Below are 16,586 nucleotides of genomic sequence, written 5' to 3'. Positions count from 1 at the left end.
AACATTTCCAAGCCTCCTTCCAAAATGACAAAACTAGGACGGCGAGATCACACTCAGGCACATGGAGTACTCTTCCCCTTCAAATCACTCCACAGAGAACTTCATCATTTGCTCCGCCCTCTAATAACTCATGCAAAAAAAAGTTCAGCACCATCAGAGAGAAACAAGGCGTAGAGGAGAATTCGCAGAATGGCTCAGGGCCTTTTCCTCCCGGCGGCAAGAGGATCTGCGTGTGCCCTTCGCAGGGGTGGAGGGGGGCGGGGGGAGAGGGAGGGGGGTCCAGAGGGAGAAGAATCGCCGAACATCTGGGGGATGCTGACACCCCCGAAGCTGACTTTCTCTCCAAGAAGTTTCTGCCGCCATCCCTATTTTATCAGCAGGAGGCTCCGGCGCCATCGTCCCAGGCTTTATGATTTTTATTATGGGGAGGTGGGAAACGCCACCCACGGTTCGTGCAGGCCTTCTGTGTGAGGGTGGAGGGAGGGGGGCTCCCCCTCGTTCTTCTCGGAGAACCTCGGTGTGGAAGGCAGTCCTCGGCGGGCGCCCTCGGCGCAGCGGCCCATCCCCCCGGGCCGGCGAGGCACTGCCGAGCCCACCGGCCTCGCCGTTCGGGCGGGAGGGCCCGCGCACGCCAGGGCCACGGCGACGGCTCCGAGGGGCCCAAGGAGGGGAAGGGCCGGCGGGGGCTGGGGGAGGGCGACCCGGCCGGGGCGCGGGGGAGCGCGGCGCGAGGATGCGCGGCACCCCAGGCCCGCGCGGGGCCGGGGAGGTGATGCGGGAGGCGGAGGGCGGTGCCCCGGGGCGCCCCCCCCGCGCGCCCGCCCGCCCCCGGGTCCCCGCGCCGGCTCGGCCCAGCCCCCGGGTCCCGGCGCACCGGCGGGCGGCGGGGGCGCGCGGGGGCGTCTCGGTCACGCCGCGCGGACCCCGACACCGAGGTAGGCGGTGCGCGCGGCGGCGGGGGGGCCGCCTCCCGCCCGAACCCCGACACCCGCCGCCGCCGCCGCCTCAGGAGGGAGGACGCGAGCGGACGGCAGAGCCCGAGGGAGACACGCAGGGAGGCGCGGGGCAGCCCGGGGCACAACGGCCGCCCGCGGCGGGCCCCGCTCCCCGCCTTCCGGTAACCGCGTCTCTCACCGGTGATGGCGGTGAACTGCTGGATTAACCCCTTCAGCGCCGAGGACGCCGCGGAGCCCCCGTGGGCAGCCATCTTACCGCCGCCGCCGCCGCCGCCGAACAACAACACAGACACACACGGGCCGCCCTCCCCCACCTCGCCGCGCCGTCCGCGCAGGCGCACTGGCCGCCCCCAGGCTCCGCCCCCCGCCCCGCCCCCCCGGCGGCGCAGGCGCACGCGCGCTCCGGGCCGCTCCGGGAGCGCCTTGCGCGCTGGCTGGCGGCCCGCGGCCCCTTGGGGCGCAGCGCTCGCGGGCCGGCCTCGGAGGTGCGGCGTCTCGGCTCCGCGTGCCGGCCTCGCCGGTTGCACCAGCAGACCCGGCCGCCGGTGACCGTTTTCCCGTCTTTTTCTGCAGCTCCAAAGCGCTCTGCGACGTGTCCTGCAGCTCCTGTCAAAATGCAAATCGCGCATCGCCGCACGGGAGGGAGCTCCGCGGAGCCACCCTGAGCGCGACGACCCGTCCAAGGGAAGTCCAGGACCAGGCGCCGCGGGCCGACCCAGCACCGGCGCGGAGCCTGACGCGCAGCGGATTCGAATAAATGACGGTCCAGTCCGCCTCCCTTCCGTCAACGTGCCAACCCATGTCTCCACTCTAGGTCTCGGTTTCCTCGCCTATAAAATGAAGAGGTGTCATCTATGCAAAAAAAAAAATATATATATATATATATATATATATATAACATGGGTATATGTGCATAGAAAGAGCACCGAAAAGTTGTTCTTAAAAAGATGCTAGTGACCCCTAGAGAGGGGAGCAATAAAGGGGATGGCAAAAGGGGACTTTGAGGATTCTTTTATCCCTTTCTTTTAAAAGATTTTTTTTCTTTTTTTTAAGATTTTATTTATTTGGGCAGCCCGGGTGGCTCAGTGGTTTAGCGCCACCTTCGCCCCGGGGCGTGATCCTGGAGTCCTGGGATCGAGTCCCACATCGGGCTCCCTGCATGGAGCCTGCTTCTCCCTCTGCCTGTGTGTGTGTGTCTCTCTCTCATGAATAAATTAAAAAAAAAAAAAAAGATTTATTTACTCATGAGAGAGAGAGAGAGAGGCAGAGACACAGGCCGGGTCTCCAGGATCGAGCCCTGGGCCAAAGGCAGGTGCCAAACCGCTGCGCCACCCAGGGATCCCCCTCTCTTTTATTTTTAAATAAAGATAAATAAATAAATAAATAAATAAATAAATAAATAAATAAATAAATACATACATACATACATACATACATATAATATTATTAGTATATTACTTATATTTTATATTTTTAAAACAATGATGGAGGGGTGCCTGGGTGGCTCAAGTGGTTAAGCCTCTGCTTTCCTGGACTCAGGTCATGATCTCTGGGTCCTGAGATGGAGCCCCACCTGGCTCCGGACTCAGTGGGAAGTCTACCTCTTCCCCGCTCATGCTTTCTCTCTCTTTCTGTCTCAAATGAATAAATAAAAAATCTTAAATAAAATAAAACAATGATGGGGTGCACTCAAATCTGATGATCCCTCCCTCTATAAGAATAAAATTAAGGAGACTCAATTTAGGTTCTAACCTCCTACCCACGTATTTTTCATCTACATAGGAAAATGGTCCAGTAAAAGATGAGACAAGAAAACTGACCCATTCTAAGAGTGTGTTAATGTGTTATTGGGGTGAATTAAGAAATAACCAGGTCAAATCAGGTATAGAGTTAAAGCTTCAGGAAAATATGGTTGATATGATGAAGATATGATTGATAATATATCAGAAAACTGACTCCTGATGAAGAATATTGTCAGTTAAATGACAAAGATTGGTCCTAGGACCACCTCCAGGTTGCTGCAATTCTCTGGATGTTTAAGAAATCCTAAGGACCAGTAACGGATTTGGGAAGCTGTTTGACTCACATTGACACAGAAGTGCAAAAAAGGAGAGGAAAACAAGGGCAAGAAACAGTTTGACCTCTTTTTACTATTTTTTAAAGCTTTTTTTATTTTTGAGTAATCTCTGTACCCAATGTGGGACTAGAACTCACAACTCCGAGATCAAGAATGGCATACTCCATGGGGCACCTGGGTAGCTGAGTCTGTTAAGCATCTGACTCTTGACTATGGCTCATATCGTGATCTCAGGGTCATGAGACAGAACCACACATCACCGGGCTCCAAGACTCTGACTTCTCCCCTGCCTCTCCTCCCTGTGCTCTCTCTCCATTCCCCCCACCAACAAAATAAATAAATAGATAAATCTTTAAAAAAAAGCCTCACACTCCAATGACAGACCCAGCCAGGCATGTTATCCTCTCCCTTCCTAAAGGCCTTCCTTAATCCTAAAGGCTGTATCACTATGGGCAACCATGTAAAATCGAACTCCAGGTAAAATGGTATAATACCACTGACTACAAAAACTAGGTGCGGTTATTACTGCCGTTACTACGGAACCTGGAAATTTATTTCCAAGATCTTAGAATTCAGATATGATGATGTGATTTTTCAATTAATCTTGTCAAAAAGTGGTCAAGCTTGTGCTGTCCACAACTTTAGAAAAGATTTTGTGGAGATTAAAAAATAAAATGAGGCAGGAAATTAATAACACAACTTTGAAAAGCCTTTTTGAATTGTTAACGCATATGAAAGATCCTTAGATTCATAAGAAAATATGTTTAAATACATTCTTCAGGGCAGCCCCTGAAGGTGGTTTAGCGCCGCCTACAGCCTGGGGCGTGGTCCTGGAGACCCTGGATCAAGTCCCACATCAGACTCCCTGCATGGAGCCTGCTTCTCCCTCTGCCTGTGTCTCTGTCTCTCTCTCTCCCCCCTCTCCGTGTGTGTCTCTCATTAATAAATAAAATCTTTAAAAAAAGGGTGAATTTAAAAAAATACATTCTTCAAATCATGGGAAATATGTTTTAAAAAATGGACTATCCTCAGAAAAGAAACTGCAAAAATATTATATATTGAATAATGAAAAATTAAAATTTTAGAACACAAAGAGCAAATATCCTAAAGCTAAACATCAGTTACTATTTGAATTATTTCACCAAATTATACTAGGATTTTGTTTTTAATTTTAGGTCTGATTTTAAGACTCCTTGTATCAAGACAATTTGTAACATGTTACTGTAATTTAATGGAATGACAGAGTATATGAGCTAGAAGGTATAGTCAAGATAATCTGATTCAACACTTGCATTTTATCATGACTCTCCTGAGATACAGAGTTTAAAAGAGTTCCTCAAGGTTACAATATGGTAGGATAGAGCCTAGAATCCAAATCCCTTGCATCCTAGACAGATGTACTACACTTTGATTGTAAATGAGAATATTTCTTTTGTTTAAAAAACATGACTGGGATCCCTGGGTGGCGCAGCGGTTTGGCGCCTGCCTTTGGCCCAGGGCGCGATCCTGGAGACCCGGGATCGATTCCCACGTCGGGCTCCCGGTGCATGGAGCCTGCTTCTCCCTCTGCCTGTGTCTCTGCCTCTCTCTCTCTCTGTGACTATCATAAATAAATAAAAAAATTTAAAAAAAAAATTAAAAAAAAAAAAAAACATGACTATATTAGATAGCTCTTAAAAGTCCATCTGTTGGGGATGCCTGGGCGGCTCAGCAGTTGAGCGTCTGCCTTGGGCTCAGGGTGTGATCCCGGGTCCAGGGGTTGAGTCCTGTCAGGCTCCCTGCGAGGAGCCTGCTTCTCCCTATGTCTGTGTCTCTGCCTCTCTCTCTGTATCTCTCATGAATAAGATTTTTAAAAAAATCCATCTGTTGACACAAGACATACCTAAAACATAAGGATAAAGGTTGAAGGGAAAAGTAAAAAAGATATATAGAGGTAATATTAAGGAAATGAAACTGGAGTAGCTGTATTAATTTCAAATAAAATAGATTTTTTTTTACACTGGGCCAAGCCCATTTTTTAAAATAGATTGTAAAGCAAAATGTATCATTAGAGATAAAGAGGGTCACTATATAATTACAACAAGAACAACCAGAAAGATAAAATAATTCTAAACCTGTATGCATCCAATAACGTGGTCTCAAGGGTATTTAAAGAAAAATTAATGTTTACAGAAGAAATTTGATAAATATGCAATTACTTAACCCCTTTCTCTTTGGCAAAAGTAGTAAAGATACAGAAAATGCTTACCCTATTCAAGCATATGTGAAACAAAATAAAAATTGATTGCAAGCATGTCTCAACAAATGTCAGAGAATCATAATATAGAACATGTTCTCTAAATACATAGCAGAGAAATTATTTAAAAATAACAAAAAGGGGATCCCTGGGTGGCTCAGCGGTTTAGTGTCTGCCTTCAGCCCAGGGGTGATCCTGGAGTCCCGGGATCGAGTCCCGCATCAGGCTCCCCAGAGGGAGCCTGCTTCTCCCTCTGCCTGTGTCTCTGCCTCTCTCTCTGTGTGTCTCTCATGAATAAATAAATAAAATATTTTAAAAAAATAAGTAACTTAAAAAGAAACTCATATACCTGGAAAGGTAAAAATAAAAATAAAAAAATAAACTTCTAGGGGATCCCTGGGTGGCGCAGCGGTTTGGCGCCTGCCTTTGGCCCAGGGCACGATCCTGGAGACCCGGGATCGAATCCCACATCGGGCTCCCGGTGCATGGAGCCTGCTTCTCCCTCTGCCTGTGTCTCTGCGCCTCTCTCTCTCTCTGTGACTATCATAAATAAATAAAAATTAAAAAAAATAAATAAATAAAAAAATAAAAAATAAATAAACTTCTAAATAACTTCTGGATCAAAGACAAAATAAAAATGCTGGATAAAAAAATAATAATAAAAAATAAAAATAAAAATGCTGGATTATCCAGAGTACCAACAGATAACAGATGTCATTTAAATGATTTATAAAGGAGCAAATCTTAAAGGTGTAGGTGGGATAACGTGAGACTCAAGGAATAGTGGAGGATCTGGGACTTGCAACAGCAGAAACGTCACAACCTGTAGGTCCAAAGAGATGAGAGAGCTGTTACCAGAATCCCAAAGGACAGAGAATTGTATTTGTAGGACAGGCCACCTTTTACAAAGCGTGACCTGTCGAGGGATATAATCAGCCTAAGGCAATCTCAGAGAAGAGACCAAGGAAACAACTACTCTGTCTTTGCTCTCCTCCTCTTCCATCTCCTGCCAGGAATCCCCACGGGCAGAAACAACCGGAAGACAGAGGGCACAGCAGCCCCCCGGTGTCTATACGGGCAGCTTGTGGGCCCGAGAGCAGGGTAGAGGAGGGTGGAAGCGAGTAGGTCTGAAGGGGCAAGGGGGATAGGCACTCATGGAAAATAGAAAATATTTAAAACTGAAGGATCACGGAAATATATACATCAAAATTTGTGGGGTATAGTTTTCACAGTACCTAAAGTAAAAATATGTAAACTTAAATATTTATATTAGAGAAGATTAGAAAATGAGTAGCTCAACATTCAGTGAAGAAGAAAAGACGGGACACCTGGGTACCCCAGTCGGTTGGGCACCTGACTCTTCATTCTGGTTCGGGTCATGACCTCAGGGCTGTGGGACTGAGCCTTGTCTCTGGCTCCACAGTCAACACAGAGTCTGCTTGTCCTTCTCACTCTGCTCCTCTGCACCCCCATCCCGCCCACATTTTCTCTCAAGTAAAAATAAATAAATAAAATGTTTCAAAAAAATAAGTTAGGGATCCCTGGGTGGCGCAGCGGTTTGGCGCCTGCCTTTGGCCCAGGGCGCGATCCTAGAGACCCGGGATCGAATCCCACGTCGGGCTCCCTGCATGGAGCCTGCTTCTCCCTCTGCCTGTGTCTCTGCCTCTCTCTCTCTCTCTGTGACTATCATGAATAAATAAATAAAATCTTTAAAAAAAAATAAGTTAATAAAGGAACAACAGAGTAAGCCTAGGGAAATTTGAAGGGAAAAATGCAGGAGTCAATAAAGGAAAGAAAAAAAAAAAAAAACAGAGGATCTGCACACCAAAATTTAAATCCTTTGGCAAATTATATTAAGAAGAAAAGAAGGGATCCCTGGGTGGTGCAGCGGTTTGGCACCTGCCTTTGGCCCAGGGCGCGATCCTGGAGACCCGGGATCGAATCCCACATCAGGCTCCCGGTGCATGGAGCCTGCTTCTCCTTCTGCCTGCGTCTCTGCCTCTCTCTCTCTCTCTCCATGTGTCTCTATGAATAAATAAATAAAATCTTTTTTAAAAAAATGATGTTGAATCCAGCATACAAATAAACAGCCAAATCCAGATGATTTTACAGGTGGTTTCTATCAAAAAAATTAAGACACAGATAATCCTAACATGCAATTATTATGCATAAATGATATGCAAATTATTCCAGAGAGAGAAACAAAGAGGACAAATTGCTCCTTCTATAAGGCTAGTAACCTTAATATCAAAACCAAACAAAACAGTAAATTAAAGCTCAGCCTAGGGGATCCCGGGGTGGCTCTCAGTGATTTAGCACCTGTCTTCAGCCCAGGGCGTGATCCCGGGGTCCTGGGATTGAGTCCCACATCGGGCTCCCTGCATGGAGCCTGCTTCTCCCTCTGCCTGTGTCTCTGCCTCTATCTGTGTGTCTCTCATGAATAAATAAATAAAATCTTTAAAAATAAATAAAAGTTCAGCCTCATTTAAGGTTTCAAAATAATACAAAAATATTAAATAAAAATTTAGAAAGCCAGTTGCATACCCTCGTACATGCATGCACATATATATTTATTTTTTAATTGGATTTATCTCAGGAATGTAAGCATAATTTTACAATAAAAACATCTTTCGGGGATCCCTGGGTGGCGCAGCGGTTTGGCGCCTGCCTTTGGCTCAGGGCGCGATCCTGGAGACCCGGGATCGAATCCCACGTCAGGCTCCCGGTGCATGGAGCCTGCTTCTCCCTCTGCCTGTGTCTCTGCCTCTCTCTCTCTGTGTGTGACTATCATAAATAAATAAAAATTAAAAAAAAAAACATCTTTCAATGTAATTCATGGGTAGAGCAACTAAGAGAAGCCATTTGATCCGTTTGATCAGATATGGAAAAATCAATGGTATAAATCAATATCCCTTCATAAAACAATGACAAAAATACTTCTTAATAATCTAGGTAGAGAAAGAAACTTCTTCAACCTAATAAAATATATTTACCAAAAGCACAGATAAACAGCACTATACTTAATAAAACATTTAAAGTATGCACTCTGTCACTATTTCAGTGAACCCATATACTGGAAAGTCTAGCCTTGGGAGTAAGCAAGAAAAAATATGTAAAAGAATTTTATCTCTTTTAGTTCAGGTATATTTCTGGATATAAAACCATATACTTTATTTTTTAATAGGCTCTATACCCAATGTGGGGTTTGAATTCATGACCCTGAGATCAAGAGTCACATGCTCCACTGACTGAGCCAGCCAGGCGCTCCCCCCAGTATACATATTTTAAAACTCTATTCCTAAACATAAGCAGCAAATACCTTAAAGCTGTCATTTTAACTTTTTTTAGATTTTATTTATTTATTTGACCAAGGGAGCACACAAGGGCAAAGGGTGAGGGAGAAGCAGTCACCCTGCTGAGCAAGGAGCCCTATGGGGGACTCAACTCCAGGGCCCTGGGATCATGACCTGAGCCACCCAGGCGACCCTGAAGCTGTAATTAAACACACACACACACACACACACACACACACAATTCACAATAGCAACTAAGAATGTTCACATGAAGTATGTACCTAAGCATAGTTTTAACAAAAATGCACAAAGTAAAAATAAATAAATAAATAAATGAATGCACAAAGTTTTATGAAGAAAATGCTAAAACTTTATTGATGAGCATTAAATGAAGAAATCTATATTCATGTATGGGAAGACACAATATTATAAAGATGTCAATATTGTATATATTAATAAATTCAATATAATTCCAATCAAAATACCACAGTTTCTCAAGTATTTTAATAAGGCGATTTTAAAATTCAAGAACAAAGGACCAACAATATAGTCCAGACAGTTTTGGAGTAGAACAAGGGATAAGTTTTACCCTACTGCATACCAGGAATTATTATAAAGGAATAGTAACTGAATGTGTGAGGGATTGATGGGAGATAGATAAATAGACTGCAGACAGAGAGGGGGACTAGACATAGGCATCTGTGGACACTGAGGGAGCTGAACGCGGATCAGTGAAGGAAAGGATGAATTAACCCATCAACGACCACAAGACCAAATAAAATTGGTTCCACCTCCATATAAGACACAAAAATTAATTATATATTTATCAAAGATTTAAGTAGAAGAACAAAACTTTACGACCTTCAGAAGAGAATATAGGAGTATGGGAAAGACTTCAAGTGGAACAGCTTGGCACAACTTCAGATGATGCCATGGACTCTGCACTCCAGGGGGCGCCATTCACGTGGAACACAAGGTGGTTGGGAGGAAAGCCTTCAAGGGGGTCACAAAAGCCTGATCAAAGAAGGGAAATATTTCTTAAGGAAGATATAAAATCACATAAAGGGAAAAAATGATCAATTTGACAACGTTAAAATGACAAATGTCTGTAACGTAAGGGGTAAGATTGGATTTAAACCCAAACAAAAATGAGCTGACAAATTCTGGGAAGTGGTGTGTACAGGAACTATAAAAAGAAAATCCAACAAGTAAAAATATTTCGGTGATTTTTTTCAGCATCTTTCAGGTGGACCCAGTGTGACTGCCTTCAGAAAGGTATGTTATTGTGAGACAGGCATGAAGTCCTTTAGGGTTCTATGTACTGTATCAGGACACCCCCGCTCAGCTGGCCTAAATAAGAAAAGTTAGGGCAGGTGTGTACCCCAGAGCACAGGGCTCCAGCTCTGATTCTGTCTTGACTTCCCCTCACCTGTCTCAGCTCTGTCCTGTGCTGCCAGCAAGATAGCAGCAGTAGTTCCAAGGGTCACATTCAGATACAATAACATCCAGAGGAAGAACTCCTTACCTTATCTCTTATAACAGGTCTTTTTTTTTTTTTTTTTTTTTTAATTGAGAAACAGTTTCTAAAAGTCCCCTGGGGAGATTTCGCTTCAGAATTTATCAGTTTGAGTTGAGTCACAATTTTGTTCCTGGAGTCATCCCTGCCAAGGGATGCGAGATAAACATAACTGGTTTAGTAAAGCATATGGTGTTGTGGAGGAAGGTGGATTCCTCCTTAAAGTCTGGTGCTTCTAGGAAGAAAGAAGGAGGGGAATGGATGTTAATTAGGGAATCATCAGAGTCTGCTCCATTCATAAAGCTTCACTCAGAGCATGAGGAAATATTCCTCTACTTCCCCTTTGTTCTGATTCTACCTTTACCTAGAACCGAATGAGTGACAATTAACCTGTCTCCAGGCTTCTTGATACCAGGACAGTGGTATAACGGTATATTAATCACTGGAAACTTCTATCTCCTAATATGAGACTTAAAATTGGTATTTTGGTGTAGGGTTGGAGTTTTCTATTCCTATGGTTTTTATTATTTCCAGAATGTTCTACAAATGAAATCATACAGGATATACCCTCTCGAGTCTGGCTTCTTGCACTTAGCATCATGTGTTTTAAGAGCCATGCATGTTGCTGCTGTGTCAGTATTTCATTCCTTTTTTATTGCTGAGTAAAATTTCATAGGATGTACCACAATCTGTTTATCCTTTCATCAGTTGGAGGTCTTTGGGTTGTTTCCAGTTAGGGGCAATTTATGAATAAAGCTGTCACAAACTCGCGTATGTAAGTTGTTGTGTGAACATAAGTTTTCACTTCTCTTGGGAAAATACCTAAGTGTAGAATCGCTGGGTGGTATGGTGAATGTATGTTTGACTTTATAAGAATCTGATAAACTGTCCAGGAATTTTTAAATTTCAGTTTGAGGAAGAGGTCTTGAAACCATCACTTTAACCAAGTGATCATACTTCATATTACCTAAGTATGAAACAACTTGATATTTTGTATTCCTATTGTGATGTGTTAGGAGATACACAGAATCACCTATGACATATTCTTGGCAAAATTGTTAGCCTGAATCTAATCAAGCTTCTAGATCTAATTTTCAGACTACAAGAAATACACGAAAATCAAGAAAAAAGTTACAGGGGCTTCTGGCTGGCTCAGTTGGTAGAGCATCTGACTCTTGATCTCCGGGTTGTGAGTTCAAGCCCCATGTTGCGCACGGAGCCTACTTAAAAAAGAAGGTGGAGGAGGAGGAGGAGGAGGAGGAAGTTAGACGCCTGGGCGGCTCAGCGGTTGAGCATCAGCCTTTGGCTCAGGGTGTGATCCTGGGGTCCTGGGATCGAGTCCCACGTTGGGCTCCCTGCATGGAGCCTGCTTCTCCCTCTGCCTGTGTCTCTGCCTCTTTCTCTGTGTCTCTCATGAATAAATAAATAAAAGCTTAAAAAAAATTACAACTAAACGCAATGCCTTGATTGGATCCTCAATCTAAACAAACAAACCAAAAAAACAAAAACCCAAAAGACAGCTATAAAGTACTTTTTTGGGCAAACTGAAAATTTTAATATGAAATCAGTATGAGATGATATTAGGAAATTTTTAATTTTCTTAGATGTGACAACACTGTAATTATAAAAGAAGTGTTATTTCTCAGAAATGCATTCTAACATGTTTAGAGGTGAAATATGATGTCTGTAACTTATTTTTAAATTATTCAGCATTCTAAAAAATAGCTGTGATAAAATGTTAATTGTTGGATCTAAGTAATATATAGGTGTTCGTTTTACTGTTCTTTCAAATTTTCTGTATTTTTTAAAAGATTTTATTTATTTGAGAGAGAGAGAGAACACTAGAAGGGAGGGAAGGGCAGGGGTGAGGGAGAAGCAGGCTCCCCGCTGAGCAGAGAGCCCAACACAGGATTCGACCCTAGGACCCCGGGATCATGACCTGAGCCAAAGGCAGACACTTAACCAAGTGAGCCACTCAGCCATCCCTCAACTTTTCTGTATTTTGAAACCTGTATGAAATAGCTGAGAAAAAAAAATTTTGTTTTTTTTTTAATTTACTTTTTTTTAAGTAATCTCCACACCCAGAGTGGGGCTCAAACTCACTACCCCGAGATCAAGAGTCGCCTGTTCTGCCAACTGAGTCAGCCAGGCACCTCAAATAGCTGAGAAAATTTAATTACCGTATTTTTTCATTTCTGTAAGTTCTATTTATATTGAAAATCTGATTAGTCATTTCTTAAAAAACAATTTGTTTCTCGAAGCTGCTTTCAGGCTAGTATCTTACTTCTTTAAACATGATAATCCTAGCTATATCCTAGCTATTTTTTGATCCATGTCTGATAATTCCAGTATCTATTCATTCTATCTGTTGTTTACACTGCTTTGCACACACAGTACCTGGGTTTCCGTGTGTGTGTGCCTTGTTTTTTGTTTTGTTTTGTTTTACTGTGAGATACTTAGTTCTTGCAAAAATATTTGCGGGAATTCTTTGAGGTCTAAGCTGAAGGCACGTTTCTCTAAAGGAGATTTCCTTTGGTTCCTCCCACCCATTTAGGGGCACCACCATACTGGGAGCAATTTTAGTTAAATGTAATACCACCACACAAGTGATATGAATTAGGGCTGCAAGTGAGCATGTGAGAGCTGGTCTGGGGCTACATGTTCTCACAGACGGCCCCACCCCTCTCCACTACCCATCTCCAAGGCAAGTTCCATGCAGCCCTGTGGTGACAGGAGGTAGAAAGCATATTTATTTCTGGTTCTTTCTCTCTTATCAGAGGGGTCCTAATGTTATGGGGAGTGTTTAATATTATACCCCTTTAACGGGCTGAACTGTGTCCACCTCCCTGCCCATTTCATATGTTCATGTTCTGACTCTTAGTACCTGAGAATGTGACTGCCTTTGGGGATAGGGCCTTCTTTTTTTAGGGTGGGGGGATACGGCCTTTAAAGAGGTGATTAAATGAGACCCCCGTTAGAGTGGGTCATAATCCAATCTGACTGGTTTCCTATTGAAGAGGAAATGTAGACACCAAAGGAGACACTAGGAATCCCATGCACAGAGCAAAGACCATGTGAGGGCACAGGGACACGGCAGTGCCACCTGCAAGCCAAGGAGAGAGGCCTCAGAATTCAACCAAACCTGCCAACAACTTGACCTTTGATTTCCAGCCTCCAGGACTGTGAGACAATGAATTTCTATTGTTAAAGTCCTTCAGTTGGGGCGCCTACGTGGCTCAGTTGGTTAAGTTGCTGCCTTTGGCTCAGGTCATGACCCCAAGTCCTTGGACCAAGCCCCACCTCGTTGTAGGGCTTCCTGCTCAGTGGGGAGTATGCTTCTCCCTCTGCCTCTGTGCTCTCTCTAGCTATCTCTCTTTCTCTCTCAAATAAATAAATAAAATCTTAAAAAAAAAAGAAGTCTAGAAGAAAAGTGAATTTTCAGAGAAAATGACCAGAGTGATCGCAAGACATCCAAGGGTGAGATAGGATAACATTTTTAGTTAAATGACAGCTACCGTATAGTAAGTATAAATCTTAGCGCACAAACTTCTAGAACAAAAAAACATAATTTTATTTTTCCATAATTCCATTTAATTTTTACGATTTCCAGACCAGGGATCTTCCTGTAGTCCAGAAGGAGAGTAGCCTGGTAAATAATCATCAATCATCAATCTCCCAGATCTATAGACCACACTCCGAGGATTTTCTTAATTTTCTTTTCCTTTACCATCCTGAGGCCTAGGTTTTAAAATTCAGAACCCAAGTGACTCCTTTCTTTTTCCTGCTTCCTCTGTGTCTAGGCATTAACTAGGAACAGTTTCTGTCAATAGCAGAAGAGTTGGATACCAGGGGCTTGAGGAACAAGGAATTGTTTTTCTTACGCAACCGGATGTCCAGAGCAGGCAGGCTGGTCCTGGCTTGGTAGGCAGGGCTGATAACCCTTGGCCTTTTTCTCATATTTGCAAGATAGCTTTTGCAGCTCCAGACATCACATCTATGCTTGAGACAGGAGGAAAGAGGACAAAGCAAAAACTTGCCTGGAAACCTCGAGCAGACGCTGGTGTTTTTCTCATTGGCTGTGATGGTGTCGTAGGGGATAATCACAGAAAATGACGCTTCACCCCAAAGTCCCTGACCTTCACGATGATGGGACCTGGGTGTTTGTCCCAGATTTGATTCAACGACATACGAACTCCCTCTTACCCAGCAGCTCGGTGCGTGTTCATGACGCTACTTGTGGTGGTTTTAAAAAGTATCTAAAAACTCTTGGACATGCCTCCCTTCAAAAAATGGCAACTAATTACTCTCCTCTTTAGGGTGGGCCAGATTTAATGACTTGCTTCTAATGGAAAGAATGTGATAGAAGTGGCAGCATGAGACGTCCCAGCCGAAGTCGTGGAAGGTGCGGGCGCCTTTGGATCGCTCGCCTGGCGGAAACGAGCGGCCATGTCAGGAGAACACTCAAGCAGCTCTGTGGAGAGACCTTCTCGGCAGAGGACTGCAGTCTTTTGCCAACAGCCAGCGCCGACTGACCTGCCAGCCTCAGTCAAGCCTCTCTTTTTTTTAGTTTTTAAAAAAGCTTTTATTTATTTAAGAGAGAGAACCACAGGCAGCAACAGAGATAGAGAGAGCCCGAGCGGAGAGGGAGAAGAGACCCCCCGCTGAGCAGGGAGCCGGCCACGGATCTTGATCCCAGGACCCCAGGATCTCGGGGTCAGACCTGAGCCGAAGACAGAAGCCACCCAGGTGCCCCTCAGTCAAGCCTTCAGATGACTGCAGCCTCAACTGACGTCGTTGTGACTTACCTGAGAGCCCTGGGCAGAACCACCCAGAATTTCTGACCCACAGAAACTATGTGAGATAATCACTGTTTATTGTCATTTAAGTCACTAAGTCTTGAGCAATTTGCTACATAGGGATCCATTACATTGCCTCTGGGCTCCTCGGATTCTTAGCGAAGCCCGCATCCAGGCCATGTGCTTTGTGTCCCTCTGAATGATACCTCCTTGCTAGCCCCGGAGTGGACTTCCTCCTGGGGCTTCGGTTGCGTTCCTTCCACTCCCCAAGATATGGGCTTCCTCTGAGCTGGGTGAACCCTCTAATGGGCCTTGTAGGCCTAGAAGGAAGGGTGGAGCCATTGGTTCCTTTAAAGGCAACAGGAGCTGATGTTTTGGCCATGCCATCTGCCATCTTCCTTCTCACACGAAGCAGGAATGGGTACCAACCAAAGTGGCCATTGTGGAGACTCTCTGGTTGTTTTCTGGCTTCTGAGGCAATGTCTTCCCGAAGCCCTGACTTAGCTTCTACATGAGTAGCTAATTGGGAATTTAGAAATCTCCCATTTTAGCCACTAAGTAGTAGAGAGGCGGGGGGGGGGGGGGGGGGGGGGAGAGAGAGAGAGAGAGAGAGGTGTGCTTGCACCTCCCTAAACTCATAGTAGCAATCTTAAGATCCTAAATAATTCCTTATAACTCCACCCCTGGGTCTTGGGAGCTAGACAGTGCTGTGGAGACTAGGTTCATCCTCCAAAACTCACTTTGTGTGCCAGTTTAGAAAGGATTTTTTGGGCTTCTCTAGTCTGGCAACCGGGGTAGATGCCATTGAAATTCCTTTCTTTCCTAAAAAGAGGCTCAATATTTCAGAAATTCATCCTGAGATAAGGGTATTAGAGTGGCTGTATTAAATTCCTAGAGCTGCTGTAAAAAAAAAAATGCCACAAGCTGGATTGCTTTCAACAACAGAAATTTATTCTTTCACAGTTCTGGAGGCTTAGAAGTCCAAAATCAGGGTATCAGCAAGACCACACTTTCCTGAAGGTTCTGGGGAAGAATGTATTCCATGCCTTACTCTTAGCTTCTAGTGTTACCTCCACTCATTGACATTTCTTGGCCGATAGCTCTACAGCTCCGGTCCCCATTTCTGTCCTTACTCGGCATTCTTCCTTCACACGGAGTTGCCAAGCAGATCCAACAGCCTTTGTCTCAGGATGACCCGGTTCTAGCCCTGGTCTAGGGTTAGTATTCAGTCTTCAAGCAGATATAGGCTACTCTGAACTCTAAGACATCCTGGGTGAGCCCCACAAATAGCCAATACTGATCATGAACCACAGTAGTTGTACACCAGCATTGTTCCTCTATAATTCAATTTAATTTCTACTGAGAGCCCCTATCATTTGGAGGGGCAAAATTTCATTTCACTTAAGTTGTTAAGTTGGTTTCCTCATGCTTTACCTAAATTGTATCTAAGTTCTAAGGGGTCTTGCATTAGGTCCCCAGGGGGGATGCATGTCCCCTTGCTTGTCATCTCTGCACATCAGCATCTCTGAGACATTGGCACAGCCTGGCACAGTGGGGTTGGCCCTTGTTCCCATCTGTAGAATGTCTTTGGGTCCAAAGGTGTGTCACCTTGGAGCATGCAGGAAATGTTTTACTGCTCCCATCCACAAATGGAGCAATGGAAGCTCTAAGGTTGTCTCTTCTATTCCATGTTGTTTTGAAACATGTTTCTG

At 44.6% G+C, this 16,586-nt stretch overlaps 1 protein-coding gene and 1 long non-coding RNA gene across 2 annotated transcripts in view; one reads left to right on the top strand and one right to left on the bottom strand.

Moving 5' to 3' along the window:
• The window catches only part of UBXN7 (UBX domain protein 7), a 60,104-nt gene extending 58,811 nt beyond the window's left edge, over positions 1-1,293 (bottom strand). The window contains exon 1 of the mRNA XM_077884144.1: positions 1,135-1,293. Within this exon, the coding sequence (XP_077740270.1) occupies positions 1,135-1,207 (73 nt within the window). The 5' untranslated portion in view covers positions 1,208-1,293. The remainder of the gene's footprint in view (positions 1-1,134) is intronic.
• LOC144305357 (uncharacterized) lies at positions 155-2,214 on the top strand. The gene is made up of 2 exons (XR_013372390.1): positions 155-448; positions 1,530-2,214. It is a non-coding gene; the product is annotated as an uncharacterized LOC144305357 (long non-coding RNA).
• Positions 2,215-16,586: the final 14,372 nt, after the last annotated feature.

This window comes from Canis aureus, chromosome 35, assembly GCF_053574225.1.
Source record: "Canis aureus isolate CA01 chromosome 35, VMU_Caureus_v.1.0, whole genome shotgun sequence".
In the NCBI taxonomy this organism is placed as follows: Eukaryota; Metazoa; Chordata; class Mammalia; order Carnivora; family Canidae; genus Canis; species Canis aureus.
The sequence above is the reverse complement of the archived record's forward strand: the minus strand, read 5'-3'. Positions and strand labels throughout refer to the sequence as shown.